We start from the raw sequence: 17808 nt of genomic DNA on the forward strand, positions 1-17808 counted from the left end.
CATAAAATATCACCTGGAACTAAAATCATGATAATGATTTGGAACTTTGTCGCTCAATTATAGGCATTCTATACAAAGCTATAAAAAGTCAGATATCATATATTGGTAAAAAAAAAGCATTCCTGCAAAAATATCAGGACGAAGAGATTGACGGTCCACAATGTCTCCTTAGTGGTCAACTGTCATTGTGAAAAGCCTCCGCTGAGAATTGAACCGCATATCTTCGAAATGTCAGCAAACCACTGATCCCTCACGGCTTCATATATATTTGCAATATATATGTTAGTCAAAATAAATGATTTAATTCATTCAAACTGTGGTTTATCTATGATATTCTACATGCACAAATCAAATAAAGGCTTTATTTGCATTAAAAACGCGTTCTCACTAAAAAGTGTCCACATTTAATGGTAAAGAAATCTAAACGATAATACGATTTCAGAGCAGGATTATTTGCTGATTAAGAATAAACTCTCATATTGTACTCATTACATCTTCCAGCTGAAGTTTTCACTGGCGGATGCATTATTTAAATCTTATATTAAATATAGCTCCTCCGCAATCATCATCATCATCATATGTAGTTGCTCAAGGCCTTTAGGCCCCGTAGGGGCCTTTTACCTCTCCATATGAGTTGCTTGGATCTGAGCTGATTGCATCTGGGATTGCCTAAGAAAGGGAAGAGAGAAGAAAAAGAGAAAAAAGTTTGAGAATATAAAGAATTCTCGAAGTGAACAGGCCATGGCACTGGCTGCATCCTCATTGGTCGAGGCAGTAACTAGTGGGNAATTTTATGTGTTTTGCAATTTTTTTAGTGATAAATCAGAGACAGCATCAAAAAATTAACATAATATTATTAACATATATCCTTAATATTAAAACTATTGATAACTCCATAGCATGATTTTCTATCTTGCGTAAGTGTTATCGACAATGTCGGTATTGCAAGCCATGGTGGCTCAGGGGATAGCGCTCTAACTTTTCAATGAAGTGACCTGAATCCCAGTAATATCTAGTCGATGCGAATTTCGCTCCTAGATCGCACCAACCACAGTGCTGACGTTAAATATCCTCAGTGATAGACGAATCATGGTTTAAAGTCCCTTTGCCACTAGGCTAACCGTGGGTTGTTTTCCTCTCCATGTAACGCAAATGCGAGTTAGTTTGATCAAAAGTTCTCCACGAAAGCAAATTTCTCCCAATACCTGATCCAGGATTTCCCTGGTCTTCTGAATTGGGTTCAAAATTACAAGGCTACAGAGTTGAACATTTATTGTCGTAAACTCAATAATTGGGTCTGCTACTCAACAGCGTCTATATAATGTAACAACATTTCGGTATTGCATACAAAATCTGAATTTCTTTTGGATTGTTCGAAATATGGCAATGTAGACATTGTTTATAATTGCAAATGTCCTGCCGAAATAACTAGTAAGATTGCATTATTTTCTCTGATGTAAATCATGAGAAAGGAGCAGAGTCTAGTTTTTTAAATGACTGAATTAGTTAAATTTAAAATAATTGTATTGCTGTATTAATTTTTTTTTTGTTTTCTAAAAAACAAGAATGCAAGGTTTGAAAACAGAAATCTCTATATTTATTTTGGACATAATATCCGCATCGCCATCTGTTGCGCCAACTACTATCGGCAAGATTCCAAACCGTTTTTAAATCTGCAATTTTTTTTAAAGAAAATTTACGTAGATGTTTGCTTAGAGTTGGCTGGAGTTAAACCTTTCTAGTGTCGATGTCTTTTTTTTCTTCTTTTTTTTTAACTTTCATTTTGGCAGCCGCCCGTTAGTCGCTAAGACTTGCGATTATTCTGCCACGATAGGGAAATTTACCCTTTATTTTTTGACATTGTACAATTGTTGAATATGGGTATTTCTGGAATTTGATGTTTATATTTAATGTTTATTAGTTATTAATTTCGTACAGCACAATGTTTATCAACAAGAGACCCAGTAAAGTTGAAACCAACAGATAGTGAGACAAATTATTTTCTTAAATAAAATAAAATTAAAACAATATTAAATAATATGAAATTAACTAAAATAATTTTTATTCCGTATTCCAAAAAGCAACAGTTGGACTAAGTGTTTTTATTTTACTTATTATTTAGAAATAAAAATTTTTTCAAGACTTTACAATCATTTCAAGCAGTTCTGGGTTTTATTCCTTCAAGTTTTTGTTGAAGATCTTTTTATCTTTTTATCTTTCAAGTTCTTTTTGAAATGATTTGCAATAGTTAAAATTGCGTATACCACACAAACATACACAGCAGGTACGCGATTCATATCCGAATTTCTTCGCAACATCCAACATAAGGACTTTCTGCTACAGGATCGAACGTGTACTATCAGAATCGAACTTACAAGCCCCAGTTTTCCCACAGAGTGAGTCATTTCCATTTGCAGTCTAGTCTAGCAACCCATTTCAAAATTGAATTGTTCCTTCCTATTTCTTGTTTCTTTCCTTGAATTGTTCCTTCCTATTTCTTGTTTCTTTCCTTGAATTGTTCCTTTCGATTGCTTTGAATAGGAAACTAAAATTATGAGAGAAAAGAATATTTATCAGGAAACTGACAAAGTTGTTGCATCAGTGTGTGTGTGTGTGTGTGATTTATGTGGCAGAATTAATTTTGCTTTCACTTTATTTTGACTTAACTAATCGCATGATGCTTCGATTTTGGGTATTGTTTGAGGAATCTGCATTTGCTTCTTCATCTTACCCAAGGTTGCCAAAAGGCATATAATCTGCTAAAGTGTTTCCCAATCTTATGAATTTTGTGTACCCTTTCTAAATTTTTCGCAACGATGTGTACCACTAATAAAAAAATGAATGTATTTTTTACTATAGAAAATTGCACAGAAGTTAAGAATCACAATTTTCTGTTGACACCACTAATTATTAACTGTTAACTTTGCAAAAAATAGCCAATAGAAAAAAACGTAATCGTGAATTTTCATGGCTAGTTTTGATTTTAAATAAAATTTATGTCTTTGATTTTAAATAAAATTATTATCTATCTAATATGCTATATAACAGTTGAGAGCTCATTTCATACTGTCCTGAACTGTTCATCGAGTCGATTCAGGAAAGAAGGTTTTAAACTTTTAAGGATTATTTTGAACTAATGGGTCTAACTTAAAAGAAACTGAGTGGCTTTTTTCAAGGCTAATCAGAGCAGTTAATTCCATGCTGAGTGGGGGGAATCGTTATAAGGAAGACATCTAATGAACAGGTTTATAAGCTGATTCATGAAGCATAGATGAAGGGTTTTGATTATTTTAATGTTTATATTATCAGCCCCGGAGTGCATTTTTTTTATTTTTTGAGTTTTTGATGATAGCTTTAACTTCATCTTCATTGATAGGAGTGGCGGCTGATTCATTAATAACTTCTGTTTGAGATCGTCATAGTTGGATTCAGTTTCATTAACGAAGGATGGTGAACTGGGTGTAGCGTTGGAGGGAAAGGGAGATTGTTGCTCAATGCTATCTGCGAAGAGTTCCACTTTGCATGATTTGAAATTAAATTTGCATAATTAAATAGTTATTTTCACCATCTGCTAACCTATTGATATAATCATTGTTATTTAAGCCTTTTATTCTCATTGATTCAGTATAGAAATATTGTACGAAATTATTAATTTCCGATATTATCGGATCTACTTGGGTGATCTCGATCGTTTCTATGACCTCATCAAATCGCACATGCATTTCGTGTCTAGTTTGTTCAACGGAAATCAATGTTTTATTTACTAGCGTCATAATCTCCCTCATAGCTGTTGTCTGTTCTTCCAACTTCCTGTCGATTTAGTTGATTCAAATTCATTCGCAATCTCTCCGTCAAATTCATTCATAATCTCTTTTATTTCGTCGAATGGCAGATTGCCGCAGTCCGCTGCTGTTTGAACTATGTTCAATCTCCCGGAAAATAAATGACTGACCACTGAAATATCTGCAGTAAAGACTCCCAAGAACTCGCCAATAATAGGAATGGAATTTAAATTATTCACAATATCATTAGCCGTTGAAGAAATTTTCGATCCTAATTCCATTGCTTTACATGGCTCAACCTTGGACGTTTCGCACTTTACACTTAATTCATCCATATTATATCTTGAAGTCGTTGCGAAGTCCATTTTGAGAGATTTTATATTTTAGTAAACGACCGTAAACTTTAATTTCGTATCGCAGAGAAAGAGTTACGTGGGAAAAAATGATTTAATTTCTTTATTTATATAACTTCGAACTCAATTATTACTTCCCCTTTGCTGCACCTGCAGGAACTGATACTCTCATTAATTGAAAAGAAGTTTATTTGTTCTGTCAGAGAATTCAGTTTATATGAAATATGTTGATGGAAAAACTATTAACTTTGCACAATATTCCATGACATGTGATTGAGTTGAGAAATAATTTAGAAATGGAGATATGCAATAAGAGATGATATTTACTCGCACAGCTGTAACTTTGTGATGAATATTCTATAAATATATCTTATATTCCACCATTGCACCGCAGAACAATTTTCTGTGGCAGGCGGTTTTTCAACTTCTTTTAGATATCGTCGCTTCGCAAGGTTGCTTCGAGCAACTAAAAAAGAATAAATAGTGATTAATAAAATTCAAAATTCAAGAGAGTTTAAATTTAACTACTTTTTCTAGTGAATTTTTGTTTTTAGTTTTCCCTTGAAGGTGTTTAAGAAAGTTTTTTATATGAATAGTTTGAAATATAAGTCATTGTGATAGTTACTTTTGAATAATTAAAAGAATAATGAATAAATAAAAATGAATATTATGTGTCTACCAGTTTTCAATTTTTTTGTCTTTTGTGGTATCTCTGGCTTTTCTGGTTTCAATACTACTGCAACCGTTTTTTTTTTTCTTCTCCTTTCTAACAAACAATAGCTTACTTGACAACTGGAGCAGTCATTGAAATAGGTTTTTCAAAGTTGAAGTAAAACAACAATTAAGTTTGAAGGAATTTTCTAAAAAGAAAACTATTGAGACTTGTGTAAGCCCATTAAACAATAAATAGATTTAATCAGCGTATTTATTTAAATTATTAATTCGTCGTCGCAGTTTAAAAAAATATTTTTGAAACTTTAAATAACTTCGAGATATAATACACCAAAAGGATAGTATTGCTAATTTTAATCTATTGTTGCTATCACTTATAGGATTACCATTCCTTCGTTAAAGGATTTAATATGCTTCAACTTTTCGCCCCATAATATTGGCAACTTTCGCAAACTTAGTACATTTTACGTAAAGCCAAATACTTTTTTTTCCTTTATTATTTTTGTTTTAACCGCTTCTTTTACCAATTTTTTTTTGTTGAAAAAGATGTGAAAAATCAACATATTTTATTAATAAATAAAAGGAACTAAACATACAATTAATTGTGGGCGGAAATATATGACGCATAGTAACGCCTACTTTTTGGTCTCTCCTCAGAGTAGACAAAATGAATAATTTTTTATTAAAAATATCTTTGAAAATTACCTTCAAACTGCAGTCAAATTTACTTAGTTAAAATAGCTTTCGATTTGTAATGACGTAAGACGAAAATCATTGACGATGGCTTTTGTAAGACATGGGGTTTTGTAAGACACTTTAGACATCGCCCATTTAATAACTCAGCAGTTTAGTCAGAATCATTTTCAAAATATTTTAAATTGCCATGTTCGTCTAAGTTCTAAAACTGTATATCCTTTAACCGTATAATCCTTAACATTATATTCTACAGCTGTATATAAATTTTAAAACGATATTTTATAAAAATACGCGTCCTTTAAAATCCGGCTAAATTAACTTCTTTTCCCCTTAAATTAACAAAAGAATTTTTAAATTTCACAGTAAACCACTATTTGGAAATTTAATTATGCTGAAAACATTATTAAAAAAAAACTGAAAAAAATCAAGACTTATGCTTGTCTTTTCCGTATTCATTCCTTATCTTGATTGATTAATTAATAGTATTTAAATTAGAAAAAAGCTATACTTTACATTAATAACAGAAATTTTTAACTGTGTCTAAACTCACAGTTAAAAAAAAGTTGCTGTAGCTAACTTGTGAAACAGAAGACAAAAATTGAACCAACTAAAACGCCGAGATAATTAAAACAAAAATCAGAAAAGAAAATCATAATAATAAGCCAATTAGGAGTCATTTGTCAATTAGCTCTTGCCTCACAAGGCGAACATTATACTGTAACATTATCATTTAAACATTATACTGTAAACTTTAACACTTAATAAATTTTCTAAAAATTTTATCACAACACTGAACCCGAAACCTTTTTTTAATTAGCGAGCCCGTAATCCTTGCAGCTATCCCCTCATCATACTTAGTACGCTTACCGCTGCACTCGAAGTCCAACTCATTTGATTGTACAGAAAGACATATTTTTTTGTATATGATTGTACAGAAACAATCTTACCAGTAATTAAAACAAAAATATTTTTCAAGTCTTCTATATCTTTGTTTCACAGTAATTAAGTTGTTTAAGTGTTAATCTTAAAGGTCTAAGAAATGGAAAATGCATGTGATCAGATACTACCAGTAATTATAATAAATTATATTTTTAGTGTTTTCTGTTTTGAATAAAATTGGCATCTTCTTAATAGTTGGAGCTGACACACATATTAGCGCTCGGTTGTCCTACTCCTACTCGCCTGTAGAGTATGAAGATGACTGAGTAATCTGTGTCCTAAATTTCTGAAGATTGGTGTAGACATTCACCATTCATCTCCGCCCAAAATCTTGCGTTGACAATGGTAACGCCCACTTATGAAAGTTATTTTCTATGTTTAAACATTGTTTTCATTTTGAGGTAGGTGTAACTTTTCTTATATCCTATTCAGAAGTGAGAACGCATCATGAAATAACTATCATTGTTTAAAAACTAACTTCGTTTTCATTTACTTCACACTGTTAGAAAAGAAATTTTATTCACTTTTTTGAAGAAACAAAAATGCTTTCCTTTGGGAGTAGACGTAACTCATAAATGAGAATGCTAAATGAATTAACTATAACGGCATAACGCAACTGACTTTATTCTTATTTAATCATTCAATTGATACTGATTAAAGTAAATGTTATTTTATTCATTTATTCCTGCAATGTAATAAATGAATAAAATAACATTTATTACATTACTGGGAAATAACAACAGTAAATGTTTTGAATGGAAGGTAGGCGTTACTTTTCTTATATCCAATTCAGATATTACAATACAAAATGAGACAACTATGGTTGTTCAGGAACTGATTTCATTCTTATTTAACCCCTTGGGGACGGGTGATTCAGAAAAGCATTCGTACAAAATCAGAATCAAGTTGTAAAAAACGGTAACTTAAGTGTAATCGTTGCTAATTTGACAGACTTACTTTGCTTTTACTTTAATTATTGTTAGTTTAATCATATATATAATCAATGTTAATTCAAAGTATAACTAAATAGTTTTATTTTGAACAAAGTAATGGTGAATTAAATAAATCAAACAATTATAACTCCGCCCACAAATAAACTGCTAAAAAAATTACTTTGATTACTAGTTTTATCTTTTTACCCTGATTGATACGGTTTTATGCTGTCACGTATTTGTGACAGTCGGCGCGAAAGGGTTAATGACGTAATTCATACTGACAGAAATAAGAAATAGCGAGAAGAAAGAAGGAGTTAAAATATGTATAAAATTTACAAAATGAAAAAAGAATAATTATAAAACTAATGCAGTGCCGCAAAAGTAATTATTTTTGAAAATCCTTAGAGGTAAGAAGTAAAAATAAGAGTTTCAGATAATATTTTCTCCAGTAGTGGTAGGCTAATGCATTAATTAATTAGAGGTAAAAGCATATTTTAAGTCCTTCGTCCCATTTATGCACATTCAAATATAAAGCAAACTTTAGTGTAAAGGTATTATAGACAAATCTAACAAATTCTTACAAAAATTGTGTCTGAATCGGACGATTCTGCATTAGTTCATTCCCTTTGGAGAAAAAAAATCACAGAAAACTGAAATAGTTAGAGCCTCTGGTTGAACAAAATTAAACTATACGAAAATCAGCATCAAACGATGTTGAAAAAAAAAAAACGTTTTAATGAACTCAGAAGACTTCTACAATTAAATGTTACAATGTGTACTTAAAAATATAGTGAATTTTGGATATGAGTTTTTCCGAAGTACCCGTCCGCGGACGCGGGCACCTCACTTCTTCATCTGTAATATAACCCTAGAGCAGGGGTGGCGAACCTTCATGCACCAACGTGCCATTTTTTTAAAAATATATTTTAATGAAGTCATAGACGTGCCGACAAATAGTTTTGACTTCGTGATTATTGGGTAAATAATAATACTAAATACTATCAACTCAAAACTCTTTATTTACTACGAATAAATGCAATTCTCAACTTAGGCAATGTCTCAGTTATACGCGTAATTCGACTTAAAGTAACATCAGTGTGACTTCTGTTGTTGCAGAATAGATAACAAATAACTTATATTAGGGTTATAAGATGTTAGTTTAAGCAGAACTGTTAATTTTTTATGCTAGTTATTTATTGTTCGCTTGTAATTTATGGTTATTAATTGCTTTTTTGGCATTAATTGTTCTTTTTTTGTGAATTTTAATTGAATTGTTAATATGCTTCATAGTGAACTTTGTGATTGGTTGCGTGCCCAAAATATTGTGTCGCGTGCCATTGGTTCGCCATCCCTGCCCTAGAGCAACGATGACTAGTGACTTTAAAATGAAAAGAAAAATTTTCCGCAGGATGGCTGTGGACGTCTTGAAGAACATGTTGGGCTTTGAGGAGATCTCTGAGTCTATAACTTGTCGGCAAGCAGAGATCGGAGTAAATTCAGGAGATCTGGATCTTTGAGAAGTTGCTGCATTTCTTTAAATAACAGCAAGAATCTGGTGGCTTTGTCCGAGGCTTTTGTAGGCTTCGTGAATCGTCCTCTGGATTTTCTTTTATCTCTTGCGCCGCAGCCCGAAAAACAGGCTAAGTGCACACCTAGGCAGTCTACACACTTCGCAGGCTCGCTTGTTGGTTTTCTGCGCTTGAATGTGAAATGTGCATTGGCACACTTCATACAAGCAGGCTCAGCTGTGCATGACTTTTGTGTGTGTCCGAACTTTTGACATCGGATGAACTGTATTTCGTGGCTCCCGCCACGAAATCTCTCTATCTTAACAGGAGTATCTGCCAGTCTCTTGATATTGATGATCTTGATCTCTGTGATTTCCCCTATCTGGCAAGATGACTGGGTAGAGAGGGAGGAGCTTAAGTTCCTGGCCCCGCCTCTTCTTCAGCTGTTCAATTCTGATTGGCCGTTGCTCTAAACGTTTAAGTTCTTTTTCGAGATCAGGGATTTCGGTATCTTAGCTAAGAGCTCGGATCAGGGCTTTCAAATTTCTACGGGTGGATTGTAGAATTTCCATCAGCTCGTTATTTTCCACTGGAGTCTCGACGATGGCTGCAGTTGTAGTTGAATCGGGTGAGGAATCTTCCTCTGTAGGTGTGGAGGCGATCTTTTTTTTCCGGGTGAAGGGGCTCGCTCTCTGTTTTAGATTCTGTGTTGACACTGCACTTCTTTCTTTTCTTCTTCTTCTTGTTGGATTTTGAAGTGGTGGAGTCAGTCTCTGGGATGGTAGTAGAGATTGGCTTATCGATGTTATCAGCAGCTTCCACTAGGGTTGGCTCATCTGGGATTATTGGAGTATCAACTGGAGTTGTTGTCTGGATAACTGTTGAGTTCTTTGCCGTCTCTATGCAGACATCTGTTTTTGGGGTTATTTCAGACTCTGTTGTCTCCGTTTCAGGGTCAGGAGGTGAGACATTTTGGGAGTCTCTAGATGCTTTTAAAATCAGCATTTCCTCAAGACGGAATTTCAATCTGTAGCAGTTTTCGAGATATGCTTTCGTGGTTGATCTTCCGCGTACTCTTTCAATCTCAGCATCTATGTTTCTTGCACAACTTTTGACATCATCGAATTCTATATCAAAGTTGAGTAATATCTTTTGTATGTTGTCGGAGATATCGTTTCTTTCCTAATCGCATCGATATATACATGATTTTCTGGAACACGGTAGGGTCGGAAAACCTTCCCTCCGCAGCCAAATCGACGAGATGACATGGTAGTGCAGAGCTTGGTCATAAAACAACCTTACTCGGCGAGATCCAAGGTGGTGTGTTATAGTGAAGCAATGCTTTCTACTTTCTACACTTTTTGTAAAACTTTATTCTAGTGGTATGCTATTTATATGTTTTAATGTATAATTTTTTTATTCAATTAAACTTATTTAAAACACCAGAACACATAAATGATTTAAAAGTTCATTTTCAACGCCCCTTTGTTCCAGTATTTTTACGATGAGGCTTTCAAGAATGCTAGAAAAAATTTTTAAATTCCGTAAGCTTTGGGTTTTAAATGTCTATCGCTTTATAAGTATTCAGCAAAAAGTATATTATTTGGCAATCCTGGTTTTGGGTTTGCGAGACGTAAAAGCTGAAGGTTTTCTTCAGCTTTCACTGAGATGAAAAGCGAAACAAAAATTGTTGACGACTAATAAAAATATTTTTACTCGCACTCTAATTTTGACGCAAGCATTTTTAAACCGTGATTTTGTGGGACGCAGCGAGTATCTGAAACTTATATTATTAGCACAAATCTAGTTAAGTAACGTATCTCTCAGTCATTTCATTTTCAATTTAATTTGCAACTCTAATGAATTATACACACCTGATTAAAATAGTATAGATTATTTACAGGTTAAAATATTTTCTCCTTTGCAAAAAAGAAAAAAAAAATTTATGAATTTTTCAAATTTTTAGTGTCAGGAAATAGCTATGTTTGTACGTTTAATAGCTTAGTGCAAATTTTCAGGACGATTTGCGAAACTATGATGCACATTATAGCGAAAAAACTTTGAGACAATTTCTTTCTACCTTTTGTATTTGCATATCTATATATATAATATTTCTATATTCAACAAATTATCATTTTCATTATTTATCCCCCATATAATAAGCTCTCTTGAAAATAATCATTCTCGGATGGGCGACAACGAAAAACACACATACTTATTTCATATATAAATTTTAAAAAAAACACTCGAAATTTTATGAAATAAAAAGTTACAACGCGACAATATGGGTAAGGATTTAGTTTACGCTGAAATGTAAATAAAAAATTATTGCGGTCACCAGTTAAAATATTATTGGATCAAAGTCTAAATTGAAAATATGTTGTTGTTGTTGTTAATTTACGCCGCACTAGAGCTGCACAATGGGCTATTGGCGACGGTCTGGGAAACATCCCGGAGGATGATCCGAAGACATGCCATCACAATTTTGATCCTCTGCGGAGGGAATGGCACCCCCGCTTCGGTAGCCCGACGACCTGCGCGCGAAGTCGAACACTTTACGGTAGCACAGTTTAACGAGGACCCATACCGCACAGCCTCGGTCCCTACTCAGACTGATCCAAGTGGTCACCCACCCGCACAGTGACCGCAGCCAGTGATGCTTAACTTCGGTGATCTGCGGGAACCGTGTCTTAACGATCAGTCCACTGCGGGACTAAATTGAAAATAATAATTGTTCCTTATTTTTAGCAAGATATCATCGAAATGGGCTGCAGTTGTCGTGAAGCAGAATTCTCAACCTATGGCAACACTTCGCATGCTCTCACCAGTGGAGTGTCATATGGGGAAGGAAGTACGCTAGTTTCTGTCTTGATTAATCAAATAGAAATTGAAAACTTTTAAATTAGGAAACATATTGTATATCGAGACTGAAATTGCATTGAACATAGAGTTCTAAAGAAATTCCAGTCGTGAGAATTAAAAAAAAATGTTTTTGACAATTAATTACGAAAAAAATTAAGAAAAGGGAAAATATCATTTCCCCTACAATTGAGAAGATGGAAAAGAAGAAGACATGGAAGAAGGATTTTTCTCCCCCAGATGGCGTATTCAAGCATTTCAAATTAATGCACACTTAGTGTTAAAAATGTCACATATCCTTAGAATACGAAAATGGATACGAAAGCATGTTCTTAAACTTGAAATTATTAGCTCAAATGGTAAATCCAATGATGAGAAGGCATCATTTATATGAAAGTTTAGTGCATATTTGTACTTACGTTGGCATGTTCTATTTACTTCGTAAAATCCAAAATAGCAATTGCATTCAGTTCCATTAACTCCTACAGTACAATTGGAATGAGGACCACAGCATTCACCGGATACTGAAAAAAAAAGCATTATTTTTTTCAATGTTATCGTTTTCATTGACAAAGTAAAGGCTGAGATTTTACAATTGTCGTTGAACAGCTGACAAAATTTTTGTGATTACGACTACTAATGTTTAACTACGTAGCCTTGTAGTTTTGAACCCAATCCAAAAGATAAGGGAACTCTTGGATCAAATATTGGGAGTAAATTGCCTTCGATCATTTTGATGGAACTAGCCCACATTTGCGTTACATGGAGAGGAAGACCACGAGAAACTCCCACGGTTAGTCTGACGGCAAGGGGACTCTGCCCCACCATCCGTCTACCACTGAGGATATTTAGCGTCAGCACTGTGGTCGGAGCAAGCCAGGTGCGGAATTCGTATCGACCAGCCATCGCTGGGATTCAAACCCGGATCCCCTCATTCCGCTGAACCATTGCTGATAAAGGTTGAGATTTATTAAAATCTTGAAAATAAAAAAGATGGCTTATATGGTAAATGTTGTTGTAGTGACTTTTGCCACTTGCTAATATCAGCAAGCTTGTTATAGGAAACCAAGCGAATTTAAGACAGAGGATACGTTTCCTTCTTTTTTTTCAGTGACGCTATCTATAGCCAAGAATACGGCTTCCGTCACACACACACACGTCACAGCCCATTTTAAAAGGAAAACTCATTCATACTCCATTTACTCATCCCCAGATCGTAATTTCGACTCGAATCACAGAACTATCAATCTCCAATTGAGTACTTCCAGAAGTATTTTATTTTATAACCGTCGCCTACCCAATTTTGAGTTTACAATTACCAATATTCAACTTAAAATTTGGAACCCAACCCAGAAGACAAGAAAACTCCTGGATCAAGTAGTGAGAGAAATCTACCTTCGTGGAGGACATTTTGATGGAACTTACTTGAAAATGCTTTACATGGAAAGGAAATCCACTGAAACCTATCATGGTTAGCCTAACAGCAAGGAGACCCATCCTCGGTCTTCCACTGAGCATATTTTAAAGTCAGCATTGAGGTGGGTGCTGAATTCGTATCAACCAGCCATCGCTGGGATTCGAACCCCTGTTACTTCATTGGGTGGATCACAATCAGAGACTAAAACGAACTTTTTCGATATAAACATATATTTTTTTTACTAATTTGGGTTCTGACCCTCAAAATCGAGTTTCTAGGCAACACATTTGAGTTCTGCTCAAGAAACAAAGATTGTTTTCCTTTTCATCTTTTTTAAAAATAAAATTTGAATTGATTTACAAATTATTTATAATTTTCCAAGATTTTAGTACTTAAGCACATGAACTTTTTTTAACTTCTATAAGTATGAAGATTCAATACTAAAACCAAATGTGCATTATTTTAATAATATACAGGGTTGTAGAATAAATCACAAAAAAGATCCCGTAAAAATTTTAAAATATCTGGAAGAATGCACGTTCACAAGGTTTTATATATATTTCGTTTATTTTTTACGGTTTTATTCTTTTTTTCATAATTGAAGAAATTAGTGAATGCTACGTGACATTTTAAAAAAATTGAAAAATTTATGTTTAAGAATAGTATTGTATGATTCATGTGTTAAAAAAAATCGTTTCATTCTATCAAATATACGAGTCACGTGGTTTTTTTTTTTAGTAGATGAAGATAATTTCAAGTAGCATCCTGATGTTTTTATACATTCTGAAACGAATTTTCACAAATTCCCCGTAAAATGTCGCTCGACATGTTTAACAGTTACGATTATGAAACATTGCTACGATAATTTCTTCGCTTTATTCCTTTTATTGCAAACTTATTTCACGATTCTTACCATCATTACATAAATATATCTGATACGATAGTCTCCTCTTTAACAGAATTCGTCAGGTCCTTAAGAAACTGTAATAGTGGTAGCAAAACTAAGAAGACCAATTTAGTATTTTATTACGGTCATGTTCACCGCAGTATTAAATAATCAATTTCAATGTATAACTTCAAATATATGGTAGTGAAATTTCAATTTTAAAGATAGAAATAGCTACTTTATTTCAATATAGGTGCCCCGGTTTTTAAAATGTTTAAAGGACCGCATGAGCCCTGCTGAAATAATAATTTATAGATGTTTGTTCTTTTTTCAGCATAAGATTCTGATCAAGATAACGATAAAGAAAATTCCATTATACTCAATGGTAAAAACTTCACTGGGTTCAAAAAATATAAAGAAAATAAACGCCCATTCTTAAGAATCGCACGATGTGAATGAAGGGGAAAAAAAGTGACATAAGACAAAAATGTGAATTTACCACAAGCTTACATAAATAAAAATGGAAAATAAAACTGTAAAAACCGTAGTACTCCAAGAGTGAAATAGAAAATAAAAACAAAACCGCAGTAGCCGTGAAAGGCAAGTCAGGTAAAAATGTATTTCCAAGCTCCATAGAGAGCTGGTGCGAAACTAATATCATTAGCAAGAGAATCGACATTCATATTAAAAAGAAAAAAACTAGATTCCCGGGTATCAAGATGAGCTGCTGTAACAAAGGTGGTTAGAATTTCGGCATTATCGAGATTAAATCTATCCCCAAGATGCAAAGAATGTGTAGCAATAGATTTATCGTATCCTTGAAAACGGACTTATCTACCGTGTTTTTTTAGTCTAATTAAGTCCTTTAGTCTTTTGAGCCCGCTAAACATATGCTTTAAGCGTTGGCATTTTCAGGAGGACGTTAACGACTAGTGACGTGAAATTTTGAATGCTCAAAACATGTCAATTTTTAGAATTTTTACATTACAATTTTTAGAATTTTTACATTTTCATATGTTTTTAAAATAATGAAATTTTTATCTTACGGCTTTACTTTCTGAGAATTATCCACTTAATGGTGCAGTGTATTAAATTAAAATATTTAATGAGATATTAAAATTAGTTTTACGTAAGACAATGGTTATGGCTCTTTGATTGAGAAAAACACATAATACTACATTATTCATCAAATTTTCTAAAAATTCAAAAGCAGAACATTTTTATTTATTTATTTTATTTTATTGGTTTATTTATTTTTTTGACAGCAGCAGCTCTGAAAAACATTTTTTGGATGTTAAACAATTCCGTCTACAAATGAAATTTCAAAAGTTGAATGAAACAATGGAATGACTCTACTCTACTGAAATCTAACTTATGTAGTTACAAGTCAATTATTTCGTATAAGTTAACGCTTCCATCGAGATTTTCGGAAAATATTTATTAATCAATTCAAAATCTATTCTATATTTGTTTCAGTGTATACTTAAATACATATTTCATAGGAATTTATATTTTACTCTTCATTTTATTTATCATTAATTAATTTTTTCAACTTAAATAACTCACGTTATACGATTAAATGTATGAATAGTAAGTATGATGGTAAACGGGGCTTTTCACAATTTTTTCTCATTTTTTCTGCAGCTCTTAACAAAATAAAAGAATAAGTTTGATTTCTAATAGTTTTAATAAGTTAAATTTTTTCTAACTGTTTCAAGCAATTAAATGTTACATCCAAACAGATTTCAATTATGTAATTAAATCATTGTCACTTGACAACTGAGCATAAAAGAAACATTAATATTCTTGTTTTTTAAGGCGAAATAAAAGAGCAATTTTTATTTATAATTTCTAAAAAAATATATTAAAATTATTTGCTAAACATATTAAATACATCAAAAAAAAAATTTTTTTTACAAAAATCTCTCAATATATCTTATTTTATCTAATTTTAACACATGTTTATTTTATCTTATTTCCCCTATCGTTACAATTGCTTACAGCTTTCCTTTTTTCATCTTAAAATCAAAAATATTTTAGGATGAAAAAGGAGAAACAGTAAATGAATTATTTAACGATAGGAAGTAAATGGTGACTGCTACACATTAAATCTGTCGGGTAACAAAGTCCTCCGTGTCCCCATAACAAATTATACCTTTGGGAGCACTGAATTGGAGATTGATCGTTCTCTGGTTCAGGTTAAAATTACAAACTGAAGATGAATAAATAGACATAAGAATGGGTCCGCCTTATAAACTGGTGTGACGTATGGGTGTATCAGAAGTCAAATTCTTGACCATAGATGGCTCCACTGGGAAATAAGAACAATGACGCCCCCTTGCCGTAATGGCCTACGACAGCAACAACAGAACAATAAAACAGTATATCTTAGCTGTTCTACCGAAACATATTTATGGGTGATTCTCACGAAATATGACAATTCACAGTCCCTTGCTCCAAAATCTAATACTATAATGCTAAAAGAACTTTTTTTTTTTAAATTAATAAATAGCATTGCTGGTAGCATTTTAAAATGACTTTGGACTAACATTGACTGTTTTGTATAGTTAAATAATTTTATTGAATTTCAAAATGTCANTGTTTTGTATAGTTAAATAATTTAATTGAATTTCAAAATGTCATGTTTATGGTATGTCACAAACAATATTTCCAATAATAACTAGTTTCAAAACTTCGCAAAAATTTTTCAATATCTAATTTTTTTTTTATCTCAACCGTTGTAAGCATTTCTAGAATATACGCAGAGGGTATTCTTTACTAAAACTTCATTTAAAATAATTTTTTCTAACAATAATTTGTTTGTCACATGAAAATCTGTCATTTTCCTGGCTACTTTTATTTAGTGATTTATAACCAAAATAGATAGAGCCAACATGTTAATAGATTGATTAGATACCATCCTATATGAACATGTCTTGTTGCATGAATAAAGAACCAACTTTCTGGTTCAAAATCAATTTCAAAAAAATTTCCTGTCTTCTTGAAATTATTAATAGCATAAACTATAAAGATTTATCTGAGTTATTTCAAGAAATCCTGTTGTTTTCTGCGGAATGTAAACGTCTTAGGCCAAAGTGTTAAATTAAAGTAAAGTTAAATGCTATAAAAGGGCAAATTTGTCATTATCCTGGCTGTCATTTTCCTGGCTAATGAATGACAGGACATTGACGTGTTACCAGAAAACTTTTTAAAATGCTAATACTGTAAAGAGGGAAAACAAATATTAACCTAATACCAAGTTTATGTATGATTGTAATACGCTTTGATGTAATCAAAGTTATTTATTTATTTAATGATTGATTATTATACACAATTTTATTCTGTACATATCAGCAACAACAAAAAAATTTGATTCTTTCTACAATGGATAAAAATAATTAATTTAAGCAATTTATGGTCCATGTAACGTAAAGGCTTAAGTTGAATTGCTTACTATTAACTTAAAATGAATGTTTTTTAAACTTCTAAGCTAATATGTCATTTTCCTGGCATTCAAGATTTGGTGAATTTCTATTTTTTTTTTTTCGCGAGTAAATGTCCATAAACTACACTGCTGCCTGTAAGATATTAATAAATGTAACTAAAGAAGTATATATATAAAAAAAAATATTTGAACTATTTTGAAGACATTAAATTTGAAGAAATTTTTTGGTCCGAATTGTCATGTTTCCTAAGAATCATCCATGGGTGATTCTCACGAAATATGACAATTAACAGTCCCTTGCCCCAATATATATATA

At 32.5% G+C, this 17808-nt stretch overlaps 1 protein-coding gene across 2 annotated transcripts in view; it reads right to left on the minus strand.

Moving 5' to 3' along the window:
• The window catches only part of LOC107436176 (uncharacterized), a 54113-nt gene that overhangs the window by 35511 nt on the left and 794 nt on the right, over positions 1–17808 (minus strand). The window contains exon 2 of one of the 2 annotated variants that reach the window (XM_043052774.2): positions 9381–12268. The exons of the other annotated variant lie outside the window; for it this stretch is intronic. Within the exon in view, the coding sequence (XP_042908708.2) occupies positions 9465–9890 (426 nt within the window). The 5' untranslated portion in view covers positions 9891–12268 and the 3' untranslated portion in view covers positions 9381–9464. Of the gene's footprint in view, positions 1–9380; positions 12269–17808 lie in introns of those variants that run through there. 2 annotated transcript variants of the gene reach the window in all.

This window comes from Parasteatoda tepidariorum, chromosome 9 (assembly GCF_043381705.1).
Source record: "Parasteatoda tepidariorum isolate YZ-2023 chromosome 9, CAS_Ptep_4.0, whole genome shotgun sequence".
Lineage (NCBI taxonomy): Eukaryota > Metazoa > Arthropoda > Arachnida > Araneae > Theridiidae > Parasteatoda > Parasteatoda tepidariorum.